Source organism: Nematostella vectensis, chromosome 13, assembly GCF_932526225.1.
Source record: "Nematostella vectensis chromosome 13, jaNemVect1.1, whole genome shotgun sequence".
In the NCBI taxonomy this organism is placed as follows: domain Eukaryota; kingdom Metazoa; phylum Cnidaria; class Anthozoa; order Actiniaria; family Edwardsiidae; genus Nematostella; species Nematostella vectensis.
Window position 1 is genome coordinate 1,023,049 of NC_064046.1, and position 22,672 is coordinate 1,045,720.

At 41.2% G+C, this 22,672-nt stretch overlaps 2 protein-coding genes across 2 annotated transcripts; one reads left to right on the forward strand and one right to left on the reverse strand.

Annotated features, from left to right (window-relative positions):
• Nucleotides 1-1,290: 1,290 nt before the first annotated feature.
• Nucleotides 1,291-15,445, reverse strand: LOC5521501 (xaa-Pro dipeptidase). The gene is made up of 16 exons (XM_001641352.3): nucleotides 15,355-15,445; nucleotides 15,223-15,273; nucleotides 13,510-13,693; nucleotides 12,892-13,019; nucleotides 12,627-12,690; nucleotides 12,298-12,345; nucleotides 11,924-11,985; nucleotides 11,328-11,372; nucleotides 11,134-11,256; nucleotides 10,237-10,305; nucleotides 9,330-9,407; nucleotides 7,141-7,289; nucleotides 2,682-2,866; nucleotides 2,352-2,459; nucleotides 1,818-1,901; nucleotides 1,291-1,654 (listed from the first exon to the last, which is right to left on the reverse strand). The coding sequence occupies exons 2-16, from the start codon at nucleotides 15,237-15,239 to the stop codon at nucleotides 1,493-1,495; spliced, it is 1,506 nt and encodes a 501-aa protein (XP_001641402.1). The 5' UTR covers nucleotides 15,240-15,273; nucleotides 15,355-15,445; the 3' UTR covers nucleotides 1,291-1,492.
• An 82-nt stretch (nucleotides 15,446-15,527) lies between these two features.
• LOC5521616 (cilia- and flagella-associated protein 418) lies at nucleotides 15,528-19,340 on the forward strand. Its single transcript, XM_001641232.3, has 5 exons — nucleotides 15,528-15,909; nucleotides 15,990-16,071; nucleotides 16,954-17,072; nucleotides 18,002-18,150; nucleotides 18,714-19,340. Exons 1-5 carry the CDS (start codon nucleotides 15,776-15,778, stop codon nucleotides 18,815-18,817), a joined length of 588 nt encoding a protein of 195 aa, XP_001641282.1. The 5' UTR covers nucleotides 15,528-15,775; the 3' UTR covers nucleotides 18,818-19,340.
• The last annotated feature ends 3,332 nt before the right edge of the window (nucleotides 19,341-22,672 follow it).

The window sequence follows — 22,672 nt, forward strand, 5'->3', positions numbered from 1 at the left end:
TAATTGTTTGAACCACGTGGTTTGCAGATTAAACCTAAATGAACCATTAGATTTTAAAGCTTATAAAGATTTGACTTCATGAATAATATCATTATTTTTCGATAATAAGGCATTTTGGGATCGTTTTACACAGTTATTCAACAAACTCTAGGGTGAAATTTACGTCATTCTAGTGCGTTTTATCTGATTTGCCAATCAATTGGGTCACTTGGGGGCATAATTTACCTTACACGTTTGGTGAAGTTCCCTCTAGAATGGAGCTACGGCGCCATGAATTTGTCTATTGTTTTTTGATAATGAGGCATTTCTGACCTTTTCGAAACCACTTTATAGTTTATAGCAATGACAGATTTTTGCAATAAGGGCCATATTTACCTCATAAACGAAAAACAATGGTAAAATTATTCATGGTATTAAAAATAGGGAATCTTCCATCTGAGTGTTTAATTGTCTCTATCATGTTGTCTGCCCGAGTTTGACCAAACCAATATTAGATTTTGGAGGATTTCCCAAGAAAATCCAAAAAGATATGGTGTCATGAATAATTTGTCTATTGTTTTTTCGACAATGAGGATTTTTTTTTACCGTTTTCTACACCGATTCAGGTCTTCGATTTACCTCATTAACGAAAAACAACGGAAAAATTATTCATGGTACTGTAAATCAAGAATCTTACATCAAGACTAACGCAATGTTAAATTTTTTAGGGTTTTCCCTGAAAATCGAGAGAAATATGGCGTAATGAATAATTTCCCTATTGTCTTTTTGTAATGAGGCATTCTCGCATTTATCACACAGCGATTCAAAACTTCTAGATCAGAGTTGTATCTACTTCATCTGCTCATCAGTAAGAAACAATAAGAAAATTATTCATGGCGTTATATCTCCAGCACCTTTGATTGGCTGGTACGTTAGGTCACATGGTCAGGAGAGTGATCCTAATCAGCCAATCGCGTGCAATAGAGTTTCTGAATGTATCTTTGACAATAAATCATTTGGGAATGTTTCGCGTTCGGCTGTTAACTGAAAGGTTGGTGGTTCAAACCCACTTATACTTATTTTATAGTAGGTAATAAGCAAACGTTCCCGTCCTCAAGAGACTATAAAACGGTTCTCTCATGTTGTGGTTTTGAGAGAAACGGCTGTCAATCATCAAACAATGCACTTTCACATACAGCATTGTCCAGCCCGGCCAATAAGACAACTATTTTACCTAATCGAGACCATTTTGAAGTACCAAAACGACCCCTTATAACTGACTCATCCCTAAATTATAAAACAAACTCCCAATAAAATCACATTTTGGTTTAATCATCCGCTACATTGATAATAAAATATAGATATTTCTTGTTTAGTTGACTGATTTAGTTATTTATTTTTATTTCAACTTCCATTTTTGTGCAATGATACATTTTTCTCGGCGGTTCTTTAATACGTTTATCTCTTGACTCCGCAGCGTCTAATAATCTCTAAGTTCCCAAGGTCTATGGTATTATTGGTCTCCCTGTGGTCGAGAAGCTACGGGGACTGGAAACTGGCTAGGCAAGTCCCGACCCTGTGCCATCAGAGCCTCGATCTCCTCCACAGTTCGCGGGACACACGTCATCAGCTCCATCCCGTCTGAGGTCACCACGATGTCGTCTTCAATGCGGACCTGACAGAAACAAATGTTACTCACGGGCACACACTGGCCTTCTCACCAAGCTACCCCTTTTTACTCTTTTTGGGATTCCTGTGGGAACGAGAGGAAGATGGGAACAACCCTCTCACAATATGCCTAAATGCTATAGTAAGACCACAGTAGTTGGTTGACTCACCCCACCGAAATCCAGGAAATCTTCGATCATCTCACGGTTGAAGAAATGAGAGATTTCAGGATTCGTAAAAGCTGGTTCCAAAACCTGGATAAAGAGAAAAAAGTACTATTTAAAATACTGAAATACTTTAAGTACAGAACTATGGTGAAATTTCAAAAATAATTAGAAACACCAAATTTGGAATTTTGCACAAAAAATAAACGTAGTTCTCTAGTGATGGTACTCAATTATATAACAAATTTGTTACTGTACCGCCTTTCGCCGGAATTTTTTTCTAATCCCATTCGGATACGGAATGAATGAATGAGCGAAAAAAAGCCGAAAACCAGACAGGAATTATGACATTAGGTAGCCAAGCTGGTTATTATTTGTGGTTGTAATGAAATTCGCAAAATAACTTAATGTTTTTAGTTATGTAACTAAACATTATTTCGTGAGGACGGCTAGCTCTTATGAAGTAGAGCACAGGCTTTAGCGTCAGTACCATGTTTTAGTTATGTAACTAAAGATTTTATTTTATGACCGATGGCTTACCGGTCTTATGAAGTAGATCCCAGGCTCTATCGTCAGTACCATGTTTTGCTCCAGCACACGGCCACATCTGAGGCTGCGCAGACCAGGGAGACTGCTGCGCTCAACTCCCTGAAAATGCAGGCTCACACTATAGAGGTTGAAATGTTGGGATTTACTATGCATTTACATCTTAAATAAGAAATGGCTGGCTCAGACGAATAACTGCATCACTTGTTGTGTGGGTGATGTGACGCAACCTATTGATTGACATTGCCTTCCACAGGGAACCCCTGTAGTAAGTAATTTGTATACATAACTCAGAGTACCCCTGTAAGTAACCCGTATACATACCTCAGGGTACCCCCCTACGTCGTGCACATCAATTCCCATGAAGTGGCCAAGGCCATGGGGCATAAACAGATACCCGATATGATGCTTGACCATCTCATCAACCTCCCCACGCAAGAACCCTGCAGCAGTGAGCTCCTCCAAGATCACCCTAACCGACAAACGATGCATGTCAGGCCACGAGACGCCTGAAACACAAGACAATGTACTTAATGTCTTAACCTGAGAGATGTATGCGCCTCTCATGGCAGCAGGTCCATTTTTAGTGCTCTCTAGAATTTAAAATTTTTACCATTAACGCTTTTCCAATATCGCTTCGAAATGACGAAAGGCCAGCCACTAGCTTCTCAACACTACTGGCAAAGGAAAAGATGGCCATTTTATCGCGGCAGGCGAGCTGGAATGCAAGTCAAAGCCCGAGAACTTTATCGCCGGCATTACATTGACAAAGTCCGACCAAGACCAATGGACCGTGAAGCCGGAAGACCATCCTCTGCTCACAATCCAAACAACTGTGTACAGGTTCTTACCACAAATTCGATCCAGAAGACTCCTAGTTCACTCAACGCATTTGTCCCTGCTTTGTTACTATCAAATGTGATGTCGTTAGCTCCCAAGATCGACGAAGTTCGCGAGGCCATTTCGAATGCAAATTTGGACCTCGCATGCATAACTGAAACCTGGTTGCGTAACCACATACACAACAATGTCATCGCTGTATCTGGTTACAATTTAGTGCGCCGCGACAGGACTAAGGACCAGCATGGTGGTGTCTGTATATTAATCAAGGATTCCATCAAATACCAAGTCCTAGAAGACCTAATGGACGACGAGTTTGCATCCAACTGCGACCTTCGCGTCTCACAAGGGGAATCACAAGCATCGTTGTTGGTTTAGTCTACCATCCGCCAAGTGCTGCTGACGGGCCTATGCTAGAGTATCTACATAGTTGCTTATCAACAATTGAAGCAAGCTACCCCGGCTGCGGGACGATTCTGCTCGGTGACTTCAATAAAACTTTAGTAAAAAAATCTACTCGCCTAAGCAATGGTTTTAAATTTAAACAGCTGGTGAACTTTCCAACCCGCGGCGGAAACATGTTGGATCGCATCTTTACAAACTTGGATGAATTCTACAACCCGCCCACCCAACTCCCAGCATTTGGAATGTCTGATCACTTCTCAGTTGACCTCCAGCCCGTTAAGCGCTCTAAGCGGCCGAGTACAAAGCTCACCGTGAAAAGGAGAGACCTGCGCCCCTCCAACAGGCTGGCTATGCGCACATATTTAGAAGGGGTTGACGTAAAATCCCTCCTTGACTGCAAAACTAAATGCGAGGACAAACTACAAATGCTGGAGACTATTGTAAAGACTGGCCTGGACACACTGGTTCCACAGAAGACCAAGACTATTCAGTCTAACGAGCCGCCTTGGATGAACTGCAAGTTGAAGAAACTAATACGGACGCGCCAGAAAGCATTAGCTTTGGGCAACCAAGACCAGTACAGGAAGCTGCGAAACCGCGTAAACCGAGAGAGGAAATCCTGTCGCTCCAAATATTATGATGCCAAGGTGGAGCATTTGAAAGAATCTAAGCCGTCCACTTGGTGGAGAGAGGTGAAAAAACTTGGCGGGATGAGCGCCCCTCGGAGCCAGGACCCCGCTCTTTTGTACCAGCATATCGCAAGTGGTCAGGAGGCGGGTTGCTTAAAGAACATTGCTGACACCATCAACACAGCGTTCCTGAGCCCGATGAATGTATTTGAGCCCCTTTCAGAGAAATGTCACCTCACCCCCGAGTCAGAGGAACACGCGTACACTCTCCAAGTCTCCCAGCTATCGGTCTTAAAGAAACTGGCAGAGTTGAACCCCTCCAAAGCTTGCGGACCTGACGGGATGCCAGGCTGGATTCTCAAGGAGAACGCCGACTTGCTAGATGAGCCAGTTACTGACATTCTTAACTGCTCCTTTAAAGAGGCAAGGCTGCCTCAGTCGTGGAAAGATGCAGTCATTGCCCCAGTCCCCAAGCAGAAACCCGTCCTTGACGTAAACAAACATCTCCGGCCAATTTTATCTGACGCCTGTGCTGTCTAAGCTCGCAGAAGATTACGTAGTCGAGCAGCACCTCAAGCCTGCCGTCCTGAAAAAGGTCGATGTAAATCAGTTCGGGACTGTACCGGGGTCGAACACGACTCACGCGCTTATTAGCATGCATCATTCTTGGCTAAGTGCGACGGGCGGAAACGGGGCGACAGCCAGGACCATCCTGTTTGATTTCCGCAAGGCCTTTGATCGGATAGATCATCACATCCTTGTGCGAAAGCTGATGACGTACGACCTGCCTAGTACTATAACAGCCTGGATCGTTGACTTCCTCACGTCACGGAGACAGCGCGTCAAACTCTGCCAAGATAGTTATTCAGAGTGGGGCACCATCCCATCTGGTGTCCCACAAGGAACGTAGCTGGGTCCATGGCTGTTCACGATAATGATAAATGACTTATCCATTACTGAGGTGGATTTGTGGAAATATGTAGACGATACCACCATCACAGCAGCAATCCACAAGGGCCAGACCAGCAGCAATCTACAACATCTGGTGGACGACTTAGGCAATCAGGTAGCCTCAGATAAGTTCGAGTTAAACGAAGCTAAATGCAAAGAGCTCCGAATCTCCTTTGCGCGATCTCCGCCCATATTCGACCCAATAATGGTTAACAATACTGAGCTGGAATGCGTTTCACAAGCTAAGATCTTAGGCGTAACCTTTTCGAGTGACCTAAAGTGTAACGCCCACGTAGATGAAGTTATCAAAAAGATAAATAAGCGTCTTTACTTTCTACGCCAGCTTAAGCGCGCAAAGGTAAAACCAAAGGAGCTCATTCTATTTTATCTAACTTGCATTAGACCATGTACAGAGTACGCATGCGCGCTATTTCATAATAGTTTGACCAAGTACTTAGCAGCAGATTTGGAGTCATGTCAAAAGCGTGCGCTTAGACTCTTATGCACAGGCATTACTTGTCTCTAATATCACAACACTACATGAAAGACGTGAGGTCGCAACAAACAAACTCTTTAGCGAAGTCATGGCCAGTCCAAACCACAAACTACATAGGCTGCTGTGCTCAGCAGAACTCTAGAATTAATATTAGGAAGAGGCGGGTCTTTGCCAATAAAGCCAAAACGCAACGTTTTGCAAAAAGTTTTTTAATGTTCAATGCCTCCACTAAATTTTACGACTACATATTTAAATCAACGCAGTATAGATTTGATCAAGCCTGTAATTTTAGATTCATATTTTAGATTTTTAGAATTTTTATCTATCTATCTATCTATCTATCTATCTATCTATCTATCTATCTATCTATCTATCTATCTATCTATCTATCTATCTATCTATCTATCTATCTATCTATCTATCTATCTATCTATCTATCTATCTATCTATCTATCTATCTATCTATCTATCTATCTATCTATCTATCTATCTATCTATCTATCTATCTATCTATCTATCTATCTATCTATCTATCTATCTATCTATCTATCTATCTATCTATCTATCTATCTATCTATCTATCTATCTATCTATCTATCTATCTATCTATCTATCTATCTATCTATCTATCTATCTATCTATCTATCTATCTATCTATCTATCTATCTATCTATCTATCTATCTATCTATCTATCTATCTATCTATCTATCTATCTATCTATCTATCTATCTATCTATCTATCTATCTATCTATCTATCTATCTATCTATCTATCTATCTATCTATCTATCTATCTATCTATCTATCTATCTATCTATCTATCTATCTATCTATCTATCTATCTATCTATCTATCTATCTATCTATCTATCTATCTATCTATCTATCTATCTATCTATCTATCTATCTATCTATCTATCTATCTATCTATCTATCTATCTATCTATCTATCTATCTATCTATCTATCTATCTATCTATCTATCTATCTATCTATCTATCTATCTATCTATCTATCTATCTATCCTTATAGGCCTACAATGGTCGATTTGGTGAGATCGTTTTTATTAATACTGTACATCAATATACCTACAATGGTCGATTTAGTGAGGTTGTATTACTTATACTGTATGTTGATATGCGAACAATGGTCGATTTAGTGAGGTTGTTTTTACTGATACTCAATGTTGATATGCCTGCAGTGATCGATTTAGTGAAGTTGTTTTCACTTATACTGTGCAATGATATGCCGACAGTGTTTGATTTAGTGAGGTTGTTTTAACGGATATTGTATGATAATATGCTATCAGTTCGATTTAGTGGGGATGTTCGGTGGTGTGTTCATGTCCCATAATGATGATCATGTCAAGATTGCTAACTTGTTTTTTTTTTTACTTCGCAGACTGTATGATAAAAGGTATGCAATGCGTTTGTTTACTGAGAAGCCCCAGCTTCTCCACCATACCTGGCTTGACCTGCGCCATAACTGCTCGGGAGGACTTCAGTACAATGTTGTAGATCAGTTTCTGTTTGTCTGTGAATTTGCCGTTCGCTGGGTATGAGCAAGTGATGTCAGCCCCGTAACAGTAATATTCACCTCCCATGTCGAACAGGCTGAAAACATAACAGTGTTTCAACCACTAGTAGAAGTATTCTTTTTATTCATTGTTTTTTCTAATAGTTTCCTACATCTTAAAACGCTTTTCTCTTAAAACGGCAAATTTCTGACGACAAAATAGTCCAGTATTCAAGCAAGTAACAAAATATAGATAAATCATGTAGTAAGCAGTTAGTGAAGTAAATCATTAAATTTCAGGTGCCTTGATGTATGTGTGCGTTTTATAATCATTATTTAGGGTTGGGTTGGGATAACGGGTGGGGCATGGTGCGCCCGGTGAATGGGACGGACTGGAAATCACAAGAGAAAGATCCCTCTCACTTGAGATGCCAAGCCAGGAATCGAACCCTGGTATATCGTTTCTTAGGTTCGTTTTGCTAAAAACTTCCAACTAAATAAGCTCAAGAAGGCTATATTCAAGAACGAACAGGTCTCTGTATTGTGAGTACAAGGGTAGAAGAAGCGTAAATACAAATCTGACGCTTGAGTAAAAATAGATTGACAGGTTTAGCGATAAATACAAGAAGTGTTTTGAAGTTGCATAGATGAAATAAGCGAATTTTAAAGAATTTTTTTTATATTTCTGATATAATACTGACGATATTTGATTGAAAATATATTGGTTACTTGCTTTAATTATTTGATGGAAATGGATGCTTTGTAAGACTTGCAATTGAGCGTGAGCATAAAGTGGCTTGATAACATGGCGAGTGATTGGCCTTTTTAAGAGTTCAATATTAGAGCAGTTTAAAAAAATGTTGTCAATAACATATCAGACTTCCCTGCTAGCAGAGGCCTCTTTTCTCTGTATTTCGCTGGGCTGGAGTTCGCGAGGAAAAGATACCTCTGCCATGGGTCGAAACTGTTTCTGTTGCGCATGCGTGAGCGTTAATAAGCGACCGACGTGCCAAAACCCGTACCATCGCGCGAAAGCTGTCAATATGCTTTGCATGGGTTTAGTCGGAAATCATGAATCAAACTCCGGTTAGTTCTCCTCTTCGAAAAAAGAAAACAACTGTTCAATTTCAATCACCTAAAACGTCACTAAAAAGATTGTACAACAAACGCAGCAAAGACGAGTTTTGTCTTGTTTGTGGGGTTAATTTCAAGACATCTGGGCAGGCGAGTTTCTTCAATGTAAATATCGCACAGTTGGATTCGAAGAAAATGCTACAAAAATTTTTGGTAAACTTAGATCAGCTATTCCCAGAAGAATATGGAAAACCTGTAAACGGGAGATTGACTCGTTTGTCAAAAGAGAGAAAATTCTGGATGAAGATAAGGCATTGACTGGCTTCTTTTATAATTCGTCGCGTGATATTTCTACGGAGGACGCCGTTTCGAATGCGAGCTTATTATCCGGCAGCGGATATACGTTTCATGCATGCGCTAGTCATTGTGGGCTCAAATAGTGGCCAGTAATTAATGAACGGAGCATGCGTTCTGGATCTCGTCCACGATCGTGGACGGCGGTTTGATCAAACGAACTTGCGACCCATGGCAGAGGTATCTTTTCCTCGCGAACTCCAGCCCAGCGAAATACAGAGAAAAGAGGCCTCTGCTAGCAGGGAAATATCAGACGAATAAACCGCTTTTTTCAATGATGAAGAATAACAAAGGAGTGGGTGACATTCTTTAAGGGAAATTTATTTCACGTTATAATTTCTGGTACTTACCACATGTCACCATCTCTAATGTCCTGGACATGGTTCTCACCACATGTCACCATCTCTAATTTCCTGGGCATGGTTCTCACAACATGCCACCATCTCTAATTTCCTGGGCGTGGTACTCACCACATGTGACCATCTCTAATTTCCTGGAAATAGTACTTACCACATGTCGCCATCTCTAATTTCCTGGTCATGGTACTTACCACTTGTCACCATCTTTAATTTCCTGGACATGGTACTCACAACATGTGACCATCTCTAATTTCCTGAACATGGTACTCACCACATGTGACCATCTCTTATTTTCTGGACATGGTACTTACCACATGTCGCTATCTCTTATTTTCTGGACATGGTACATACCACATGTCGCCATCTCTTATTTCCTGGTCATTAGGTGCACCTGCATGGCCATAGTGTAGCGTTGCACAACATGGGCCACTAAAATAAAATGCATTTATTAAGAAAATTACTGAACATATCCTGCATTTTAGCAGGATACAAGCAGCAGCACAATTATTCGGTTAAAAATTAACAATTTAAACATCTAGAAATTATAATTACAAGATCGGTCCAACAGAATATTGTAATATGTCATAGTGGTGAACCTTGAAAACTAAGTTATTTTTTATAACAACATATCTTAAAGGGGTCTCACATTTTGTTTTTGTACTATGGTAGCTTTTTTCCATACTTCAACCTTTGATTAATCTCAATTATTTTGAAATCAGTTTGGATTTAACCTAGCATTACAATAAATTCAGAGTAAGCACTTTAAAATGGATGAGTTTTTTTTTTTTTTTTTGGAAACATATGTACTGTAACACGGCTCTGTTTTTAGTTACTTTTCTATTTTGGATGCTAAAGAGTCTTTCACTCACAAAAGAAACAGATATAGAGAGGTGAAAGGATACGTAAGAGCTTAAACAAGTGTTAATTAGTGAGCTGATTTAAGAAAGGGAGGTCAGATTTAAAACCTTCCTGTACTAGTAGTTTAAATAGGCTTTTATTGGTTTTTGTGTATAACAACAATTATATATCTTGACATATAGAAAAATTTCTGATGAGTGGGCAACCACAAAACAAGCTCTTAGGGAATGAAACGGTAGTTTGCATATTTTTTTGTATAAATCAAGATATATCCCGCTCTACACCTGTGTATTGAGGGGTCTCCTATGAACGCCTACACTCACGCATAACACTAATAATTATCATATAGATTAACATTTGATCAAGAAATGATCTCTTCATTTTGCTAAATGTAACTTACGTAGCTCCAATACATGTGTAGGATGTATGGCGGCATCCCCCCTCTGAGTAACAGTAGTGCTGGAATAGACTAGAAACAGACAGAAAGAATAAAATCATTTTTTGCTATCATGAATACCACTGACAGTCCACAACAGCAACAGCAGATAATAATAATGGTAATGTCTATGGGTCCTTTTATCTTTAATCCAAAATAACAAGGCGTCTGTAATAACAGACCTAAAATGTGAGAGTTAAATTAAGTTTGGCTGTTAATGGAAATAATGATATATAAGTGAATATAAGTGAAGGTGAATTTTTATAGCTCAACCTGTAACCACCTATCAATCAAATCTTTGAACCGACCAGGCCGATAATGAAGGTAATTATAATAAATATCATAATGTTGGCAGCTGGTTAAGGAAGAGCTGGAGGTGATGACATTGGAAAACAATTTCAAAATAAGGGGAATAAATCAACACAAGGTTGAAAAGGTATGTTTTACAGCAGCTAAAACAGAGTAGATATATATAAATGGTATATATAAAACATACCATTTATTTAATTTTTCTAATTCCAATTTCTAATTTGTCTGTAGATTTTTCTAGTTACACCAGTTCTCAAATAAGCAGATGAGGGCCAGAAATTGGTAACAAAATGATTACAATATTGAGGGTAATTGGTATTGGTTGGTGATGACATTAATGACAGTGTTGATGGGTTGAAAACTTTTTGTTATGGGGGTAATTGGTATTGGTTGGTGATGACATTAATGACAGTGTTGATGGGTTGAAAACTTTTTGTTATGGGGGCAATTGGTATTGGTTGTGCTGACGACATATATGGCAGTGGTTGATGGGTTGAAAACTTATTTAGCATTAAAAACAAATGATAGAAGTGAATAATTGACAATGTTCACCTCTCCATCTGAAACTGACTCATCCCAGGCTTAATCCTCATCATCAGCTGCTTATGCGCCTCACTGCTCACTTGGTTGACATATCTAAGGAGTTCCAGCTCCTGTGGTGTCTTGAAAACACGGCTATAAGAAAAATAGTAAATATCAGAAATAGATTGAGATTGAATAAAATGATGTAAAAGGCAAGTGTTTACCATTCAACAATATCTGGATGAAGAATCGCATTGTCGACTTTGAACCTGAAAAATAAACATACTTTCAGAACTTGAACAAGGAATCAGACCAGAAAAGATAAATACAATAATTATTGCTTCTAATACTAGTGTTGGCAAAGCCAACAATTTTGATGGCATAAGGCATGTATCACTTAATCCATAAATTTAATAATCTTCTTAAATGGAAGTTGTCCAGCCTACTCTGTGATGGTGTTCTGTTTGGGATCCCTGTGGCAAGAAGGTTGCAAAAAGAGCTGAATACTTTAGGACCATTAACCACAGGAAACCTGAAACACCACAGGAAACCCGAAACACCACAGGAAACCTGAAACACCACAGGAAACCTGAAACACCACAGTAAACCTGAAACACCACAGAAAACCTGAAACACCACAGGAAACCTGAAACACCACAGGAAACCTGAAACACAACAGGAAACCTGAAACATCACAGGAAACCCCAAACACCACAGGAAACTGGAAACACCACAGGAAACCTGAAACACCACAGGAAACCTGAAACATCACAGGAAACCCGAAAAGATTGCCAGGGGAGGATTTTTTTTTCTTACTCACTTGCTGATTCCATCAAATGCGGCCTCTCTGCAAGTTTTCCCAGAATCTGTGTTTTGTCCTCTCTGAAAAAGGAAGTAGAAAAAACATGGTCAATTGACATTCGTCTGATGTTTCATATCTGTTTCAAGCAATTTTGTTAGACTTTTATTGGGAAAAAATGTTAGTTTTGACAATGTCACAAATAAGACATGGTATGTAAATCAAGCAGGAAACACATTTCCTGAGAACTTTTTCCAGATGGTTTGACAAACAATTACATATATTACAAAGCCTTTTTTTCTAGAAAGATGTTGTATTTTTTCATCCTTATTTACAAGAATACAAACTATACAAAAGTTACTTACAAAATGACAAGTAATACAATAGATACTTACAAGAGTGAGAAGGAGAGAGGGGTTTTTCTTTTCCAGGGTCTCAGCAATCTATGGCATATTGTAATTTGTAAGATATATCAAGGAAAATAGTTAGTGACCTTCCATTTTATAATAATCAATACAGCAGACTTATTAATAACATAGCTAAAGTTATTCAGGCCCATAGCCAGAGGGGGTTTGGGGGACCAGAAAAAAAAACACTAAACTGGAAGTTAACTCTAATGAAGCTATAAAAAGCTCTCATAAGAGAACACCCCCCACTCAAAATCCTGAAAATTATTGGTTACTTGACTAAAATCTTGTTCTCACAAATCAGATGTTTAACATACCTCACTGACAAAGTATACTTCATCTACATCATATTTTTCTTTGTAATGCTCCTTGGGGTGAATCCTGTTGGTAAAGTTTAGATTGTGCTGATGATAATTTAACAATAAAACTGCCAGGTGCAAAAAAATCAGATAATTTGAAATGATGATCATCACAAATCATTTCCTTTTCGAGAAAAATGGATGATTATATGATAATGATCAAGACACGACAACGACGGCAATGCTGCCGCTGATGATGATGATGGTGGGAATAATAACTCACTTGCCCATCCATATGGCATATTCTTGTGGCAGTTTTGGAATAAACAGGATACTTTTTCCAGTGTCAACCTCAACTGCACCAAAACAGTCTGCTTCTAGGACGCCAAATGTCCAGTGGAAAAATGATTCCTTTGTAACAAAACAGCTTGTCATTGTTAAAAAATAAAAATACCCTCCATAGACTCTGTTGTTTTACTTTTATTACAAAATTGGAATATATATATCTTAAAATATTGGGAAATATTACTTTCCATATACTATTCTATGCTTTAGGAATGAAATTAAGCCATTCTCAATGTAGGATGTATTGAATTCTCACAGGGAGTGACGACTTAGACCAGGTAAGTGCCTTTTATACCAATATAACCAAGCACTGCCTCTGACCATTGAATTCTCACAGGGAGTTAAGACTTCGACCAGGAAAGTCCTTTTTATACCAATATAACCAAGCACTACCTTTGACCATTGAATTCTCACAGGGAGTTTAGAATAGACGAGGTAAGTGCCTTTTATACCAATATAACCAAGCACTGCCTTTGACCATTGAATTCTCACAGGGAGTTAAAACTTAGACGAGGTAAGTGCCTTTTATACCATATAACCAAGTACTGCCTCTGACCTGTCTAAACACAACATCTGTGTCTGTGCAGTAGCGAGTGTTCTGCTCGCCACCCAGAAGCACCACAATAGCGCCCTTAGGGACCTTCTCATTCTTCTTCAACCTCTCACACAGACGTCTGCGATTGGTCGCAAACATGCTGACAGACACGGCAAGGGTATGGGAACCCAATTGATGGCATGATCTGGAAGTGATTGACAGGCGATGAAATAATAAAGGGGGGCTTTCAGCTAGGATTTAAAACAAGGGATGCAAAGCTACTGTCTAAAGAGGTAAAAACGGGTATGAGTAAACAACTATGGGGTCGTCCACACTAATACGGATTCAAAAGTATCTGGATTCGTTTTGCCGAAAACACATCATTTGATTAGCGTCACTATCGTTTTTACGTCATTTTTGTCTGGATCCAGCCCTTCACACTAACACGGATTCAAACGTTAGAAAACGCTGAAAGGTATGAGGTGACCTCATGCTCAAAGTATGAGCATAAAGTAGTGGACGGCCCCTATGAGTAAAAAGATAGAAGCCTTATTATTGCATAGAGGAAAGTTCATTTATTATCCCGAGGGGGGGGGGGTAAGGGATAAAATTAGTTGCTCCCCCCCCTTCAGGAGGAACAAAATTTTCCATGCCCCCCTTATGCTTCCCCATATTTTCGGTGCCCCCACCCACCCCTCCCCCCCACCCACCAACTGAAGAAAGAGGAACAAAGGAAGGAAAGAAAACGACAATGTCAAAGGAACACGAGCAAGAGATTAGCCGCAATCTGGTCAAAAAGTGGAGGGGAAAGAATGTTTACTTCTACAAATAAATAAACAAACGCTACAATCGATACAGAGTGATTGTACTACAGCTCCTGTCAAGGTGAGCACTGTTTTGCAGTCGCTCTTGTTACATGAATTTCATGTCACATTTCACAAATTTAGCTATGCTAAATCACGAGTCACGAAAGTAAAAATGATAGAATACTTGATCACGATTAACGAATTAAATTTTAGACCTTTCACGAATCACAAATTTAATTTAGGGCCAATCACGAATAACGGAAATACTCTTCACCGCCCTGTTTATAAATATCATATAGCAGAAACAATGAAGAAAAAATGTATATCGGTTGTATACAGGTATCCTGAACTCTTGAATTGTGCATGCCAAATAACTGCCCCCAAACCGAGACTCATTGAACCAAGAAGCCTGATTTGACACTTGGTCAAATTATAAAGAAGAGACAACACCCAAAGAAATCAGTGGCCCCCCTTTTTAAAATCCATATATTTTTGACGCCCCCCTTTAAGCCCCGGAAATTTCTCGAGGCCCCCCCACAGTATCCTCACCCCCCCCCCCCCCTCGGGGTAATAAATGAAATTTCCCATAGTTTAATGAAGCTATCTGTAGAAGGCATCCAAAACCAATTAAAATTAAATCTCATGCATAAAATAAGAACATACGATATAACAAATAAATGACAAAGGCGAACTTCTTAAAGGTGAGATCCAAGCATGACTATTCAATTTTGTGGGGAAGGTACTTCCAAACTGTTACAAAATCACCCAAAATAGCTCAACCCTTCATAGCTCAAGTCATCAATCAATCATTGTTATTTCAGAGGCAATGTAGATTAAAATATATATTCTAGCTATCCAAAGGAGATCTAAAGAAAATCTTCAAAACAAAACGGGGCCTCAGCCATCCCCTAGTCTCGTGACCACTTACGGGACTTTGGCGGCCATTTTGGAAACTTTTGAGCAAACAAGACACACAGACCTGTAGAGACAAAGGAATCAATTGATAGAGGATGGACTTAGTTAGTAGTAATCGTGTGCAAATTCCTGATAGAAATCGTACCTTTATGGAAATGTTTCCCGTATCTTTTCCCGGCTGCACACTATCACAAGACCTCAAAGGGGGGAGAGCGGAGAGACTCATGGGGGAATATGACGTCACTTCCTGTCACGCAAGTTGAGGTCATTGGTACTTTTTAAAGAATTAAAATTCTGTCACACAATATACAAATAACGATTTCTATTTTTCTTGGATGGAGGTACTTATCTATCATATGCTAGAGCATTTTTGGTTGTAAAATTAAATAGGTAAATTATAACGACAAAATAATGGTCAGTTTGGCACAGACTTCCGGTAATTCGCGCTGGCCTAGTACCTAGTTATTCTCCCGACCAAAGAAATTTTATTTTGCCTTTTCTCGGCCTCTCTCTTGACAAAACGTCCTAAATATGCTTGATTCTTGATAATAAGTCTTGCTCGAAACATGGCAGATGATTTAGACGACCTATTAGATGAAGTAGAATCGAAATTTTGCAAAGATGGTGCTTCGAAATCGTCCGGTAAAAAAACATCTTCGAATGCTCAACAAGACAAAAGGAAACAACTTCAAACTTCCAAGTAAGTTTATCTTCTTCTTTTTCTTATATGCCTAGGTGTTTTTTTCTGGCTGATCAGCAATGTTTTCTTTTGGCTCCTAGGAAGAAAACGGGTGACGATCTGAGCGATATTATTCGTGATATTTGTGAGGACGATGGACCTGACCTACCTCCGGTTGTACCGGTGAGTTCTTCGAATTTTGATAACAAGAAAGCTTTTGGACGGCTTGATTACCTAAAGCATTCAGTTGACTAACCAATACTCACAACTTTAAATGCTACATCTATTTTTTCGCTTTGGTAAATTAGATTATTTTAGACGAGCAATTTTTTTCTATCCTTGTTGTTTTTCTAATCTTTTCCCGCCTTCTGTTTCAATGTTATCGTTGCCAAGTAAACAACTGCGTGTTCAAGAATGTTTTTTCTTAATTATTTTCCTCTCTCATTAGGTAACAAAAATGATTTATTCTTGATTGCTTTGCACTTCGATAAATTCTCCCTTTCTCTTTTGTTTTTTTTTTCAACAACCCAACTTTGTCATTGTATGCATATGTCCTTAATAAAATCCATGGGTGACGTCACAGCATGGACAGACACACAAAATAATGATATCTGTTTGTTTTATTTGACGAAAAAGGATTTAAGTAAAGGGCACACAGGGCTTTCATTAACTTTCAGAGTAGGCGATGGAGATTGATAAGTAGGGGGTGGAAGTTATTTTATCTTTTAAGTTCAAAACTTTTTTTTTTAAAAAGTAGCCGGCGCTCGGTGGAAAATAGCCGGCGCTTCTGCCGGCGGCTGGCGAGTAATGAAACCCTTGGCACATTGTGTTTTACTAGAGTTGTTGTATTGTACCTGAAGTACTCAAGAGATAGTAAATAATGCAGGCGCATACACAGGGGGGTGGGCAGGGTGCAATCGAACCCCCTTTGGCAGCAAAAAGCGGGTCATTTCTTATTAAGGAATGTTCAAATACTATGCTTTTTCCACATGATACCTATGACTGCGCACCCTCTCTCGGACAATCCTGGGAATGCGCCTGTAATGTGTATGTATCTCTTCCCAGCCGCCTACAGGGAGCCCATCAAGCACACCTGGGCTGACAGCTCATAAAAGCAAGTGCTTTACACTCCTCCTGGGTGGAACTCGATTTAGCAAGGGCTTGTGCACAGTATCAGAACAACGGTAAGCCCTGCCATTAACACACTCAGAAAGGTTCCTAATTATTTGGGGTAACACTGTGTGGTAACAGTCTTTGTCCAAGAATAGCTGTACCTCTGTCGAGGCACCACCCTTGGAACCATGTTAAGTGGCAGCTTAAACAGCCTCTGTCAGTCACCATTTTGTCATCCTAGCAAAGAACCAAGTGTGAAAAAGCATCCATTTCCATCGGCTTATTTGCGGAAGCCAATACAAAGTTTTGATTGAATTTGGTAAATAAAGTATTAGACTTTGTTTTGGGATGGTTATTTCGAGATTTTAAGACATTATGTGCCTTCCAATATTAAATGAAAACAATAACAAAGGTGTGGCTGACAAGGGTACTTTAATGGACAGCAAATATTTTTCAATGTCAACAGTAACCGGACATTCACTTATTATTTTAGTTAATCATAGGGTGTTTGATCCAATTAAAAGATTTTCTGGTCACTAGAAGGTAAAATAACACATTTGGAACTGGGAAATGGTGTAGACGGTCAAGTAACACATTTAAAACTGGAAAAGGTAGCCATGGCCTCTCAATAGGGTCAGGGCTTTCATTAACTTCCAGAGTAGGCGGTGGAGATTCATAAGTAGGGGGTGGAAGTTATTTTATCTTTTCAGTTCAAACAAAACTTAAGTTGACTTTTTAAAAAAAGGAGCAGGCACTCGGTGGGAAATAGCCGGCCGCTGGGGCCTAATGAAACCCTGGAGATGACCGCTAAATTGAGGATTATGATAAAGTGTCTAGGTTACCAATATTTTGTGACTCTTGTATTTGTCTTTTTAATAACGGTACCACTTTAATATGAACCAAAGTTCTCAAAAAGAATTGCTTGCCTTAATCAGGTTATGTATCATCTACCCATGTGATAAATGTTGGTCTAAATTATCATCTTTTGCTTTGTTTCCAGAACCTGTGACAAGTTACGGTGCACCTCTTGTGACTTCAAGGTTGTTGTGTTCGATAATTATGCATGGGACGGTGACTGTGACTATTTATTCTTTAGAAACAATGTTCCAGATTTCCACAAATTGAAAGTCAAGTTAAAAACAAGGAAAGGTATATATAAATCATTTTGAAAAATGTCTAATGTTACCAGGATAGTCCCTCTGGTAATGGGTTTCCTTTGGTTATAGTTGTGACGTAACCCAGGACTCCTTGTCCTAGATCCCACGCCTCTTTCTCATGGTTCATCCACAAGCACACTTCACTCCTCTCTTCCTTCTCCCCATCCCTCCCTCCTTCCCCCTTCCCTCCCTCCTTAATGTGTTATACTTTTGATATTCAGCTTAAGGCATTTTCTTCTTTTTTGGTTTGCCTCTATCAGCCTGACTCATTACTCAAAAAGGGTCCAAACAATTCATTGTAATTTAAAAAAATCTTTGAATTGCTATGTTTATAAGGCATTCTTGCACTTTTAAGTTTTTTATTTTTTTTTCTAGACATTACATTACTTCTTTAAAGAAATTATAAAAATGCAGATGTTATTTTATATAGTATGTGTGGATGTATACACTTGAACATAAAACAGTGCTCACCTATGCGGATGTGTCGCAAGTGCAAACCATGCTTTAACCTACGTGTAATTATAAAATCTGGTCTGACATTAATGTGTGTTGTAGGAACTAGAGCATATGCATGTCAGTGCTGCTGGCGGTCAATAGTGGACCTCATGGATCTCCAGACGGATGCCACACTTAAGTGGGTTTGCGGCAAACACAGCTAGCAGTGAGCTCCTACTCTTTCACAATCTTAATTCACATTCTCAGAATAGTGATTCTCCTTAGTGCAGCTTTGGTATATAATGTAGTAATATACTCAGAGTTGATTGGGTGGGGAGAACTTTAGGAGTAATCAGTCCAAATATTACCATGTGAATTATCCTAACCTGATCACTCAATAATTTAATGATTTTCATTAAAGTAAGGAGAGTTCGCATATTTGTCATTTTATGAAAAAAAGGATACAGTCTAATTCTTTCTGAAGTTTTTGGTAGCCATGTAAGAGGACAGAACAATGGTCAACCAACCAACCAACAATTGTTCCTACAACATTGAGTGATAAATGTTACCCACATTCTGCTTCCATTCACATTTCGCTGACCTTGGATTTTTTTAAATAATTTGAACAAAACTACAATATACTGCTCTGCACAAGCTCATCTGTAGTTGGATTGTAATTGTAAAACAAGGTGTTGTAGATTTTGCACTTTTTTTGTGGTTGTTTGAAATAAATAATTTCGCAGCTGATTTTGCTGTTGATTATTTTTCAGAACCTGATAAAATATGCACACTGTACATACCTCACCAGACAGACAGCGCACACTGTACAGACTTCACCAGACAGACAGCGCGCACTGTACAGACTTCACCAGACAGACAGCGCGCACTGTACAGACGTCACCAGACAGACAGCGCGCACTGTACAGACTTCACCAGACAGACAGCGCAAACTGTACAGACCTCACCAGACAGACAGCGCACACTGTACAGACTTCACCAGACAGACAGCGCGCACTGTACAGACTTCACCAGACAGACAGCGCGCACTGTACAGACTTCACCAGACAGACAGCGCACACTGTACAGACTTCACCAGACAGACAGCGCGCACTGTACAGACCTCACCAGACAGACAGCGCAAACTGTACAGACCTCACCAGACAGACAGCGCACACTGTACAGACTTCACCAGACAGACAGCGCGCACTGTACAGACTTCACCAGACAGACAGCGCACACTGTACAGACCTCACCAGACAGACAGCCCACACTGTACAGACTTCACCAGACAGACAGCGCAAACTGTACAGACCTCACCAGACAGACAGCCCACACTGTACAGACTTCACCAGACAGACAGCGCGCACTGTACAGACTTCACCAGACAGACAGCGCACACTGTACAGACTCCACCAGACAGACAGTGCGCACAGTACAGACTTAACCAGGCAGACAGCGCGCACTGTACAGACCTCACCAGACAGACAGCGCACACTGTACAGACTTAACCAGGCAGACAGCGCACACTGTACATACCTCACCAGACAGACAGTGCGCACTGTACAGACTTCACCAGACAGACAGCGCACACTGTACAGACCTCACCAGACAGACAGCGCACACTGTACAGACCTCACCAAACCGACAGGGAACACTGTACAGACCTCACCAGACAGACAGCGCGCACTGTACAGACTTCACCAGACAGCGCACACTGTACATACCTCACCAGACAGACAGCGCGCACTGTACAGACCTCACCAGACAGACAGCGCACACTGTACATACCTCACCAGACAGACAGCGCGCACTGTACATACCTCACCAGACAGACAGCGCGCACTGTACATACCTCACCAGACAGACAGCGCGCACTGTACATACCTCACCAGACAGACAGCGCGCACTGTACATACCTCACCAGACAGATAGCGCGCACTGTACAGACCTCACCAGACAGACAGCGCGCACTGTACAGACTTCACCAGACAGACAGTGCGCACTGTACAGACTTCACCAGACAGACAGCGCACACTGTACAGACTTCACCAGACAGACAGCGCACACTGTACAGACTTCACCAGACAGCGCACACTGTACATACTTCACCAGACAGACAGCGCACACTGTACAGACTTCACCAGACAGACAGCGCACACTGTACATACCTCACCAGACAGACAGCGCACACTGTACATACCTCACCAGACAGACAGCGCGCACTGTACAGACTTCACCAGACAGAAAGCGCACACTGTACAGACTTCACCAGACAGACAGTGCGCACTGTACAGACTTCACCAGACAGACAGTGCGCACTGTACAGACCTCACCAGACAGACAGCGCACACTGTACAGACTTCACCAGACAGACAGCGCACACTGTACAGACCTCACCAGACAGACAGCGCGCACTGTACAGACCTTACCAGACAGACAGCTCACACTGTACAGACTTCACCAGACAGACAGCGCACACTGTACAGACTTCACCAGACAGACAGCGCACACTGTACAGACCTCACCAGACAGACAGCGCACACTTTACAGACCTCACCAGACAGACAGCGCACACTGTACAGACCTCACCAGACAGACAGCGCACACTGTACAGACCTCACCAGACAGACAGCGCACACTGTACAGACTTCACCAGATAGACAGCACACACTGTACAGACTTCACCAGACAGACAGCGCACACTGTACAGATTTCACCAGACAGACAGCGCGCACTGTACAGACTTCACCAGACAGACAGCGCGCACTGTACAGACTTCACCAGACAGACAGCGCACACTGTACAGATTTCACCAGACAGACAGCGCGCACTGTACAGACTTCACCAGACAGACAGCGCGCACTGTACAGACTTCACCAGACAGACAGCGCACACTGTACAGACTTCACCAGACAGACAGCGCACACTGTACAGACTTCACCAGACAGACAGTGCACACTGTACAGACCTCACCAGACAGACAGCGCGCACTGTACAGACCTAACCAGACAGACAGCGCACACTTTACAGACTTCACCAGACTGATAGCGCACACTGTACAGACTTCACCAGACAGACAGCGCACACTGTACAGACCTCACCAGATAGACAGCACACACTGTACAGACTTCACCAGACAGACAGCGCACACTGTACAGACCTCACCAGAAAGACAGCGCACACTGTACAGACCTCACCAGACAGACAGCGCACACTGTACAGACTTCACCAGACTGACAGCGCACACTGTACAGACTTCACCAGACAGACAGCGCGCACTGTACAGACTTCACCAGACAGACAGCGCACACTGTACAGACCTCACCAGACAGACAGCGCGCACTGTACAGACCTCACCAGACAGACAGTGCACACTGTACAGACCTCACAAGACAGACAGCGCGCACTGTACAGACCTTACCAGACAGACAGCTCACACTGTACAGACTTCACCAGACTGATAGCGCACACTGTCCAGACTTCACCAGACAGACAGCGCACACTGTACAGACCTCACCAGATAGACAGCACACACTGTACAGACCTCACCAGATAGACAGCGCACACTGTACAGACCTCACCAGACAGACAGCGCACACTGTATAGACCTCACCAGACAGACAGCGCACACTGTACAGACCTCACCAGACAGACAGCGCACACTGTACAGACTTCACCAGACGGACAGCGCACACTGTACAGACCTCACCAGACAGACAGCGCACACTGTACAGACCTCACCAGACAGACAGCGCACACTGTACAGACCTCACCAGACAGACAGTGCACACTGTACAGACCTCACCAGACAGACAGCGCGCACTGTACAGACCTAACCAGACAGACAGCTCACACTGTACAGACTTCACCAGACTGATAGCGCACACTGTACAGACTTCACCAGACAGACAGCGCACACTGTACAGACCTCACCAGATAGACAGCACACACTGTACAGACTTCACCAGACAGACAGCGCACACTGTACAGACCTCACCAGAAAGACAGCGCACACTGTACAGACCTCACCAGACAGACAACGCACACTGTACAGACTTCACCAGACTGACAGCGCACAC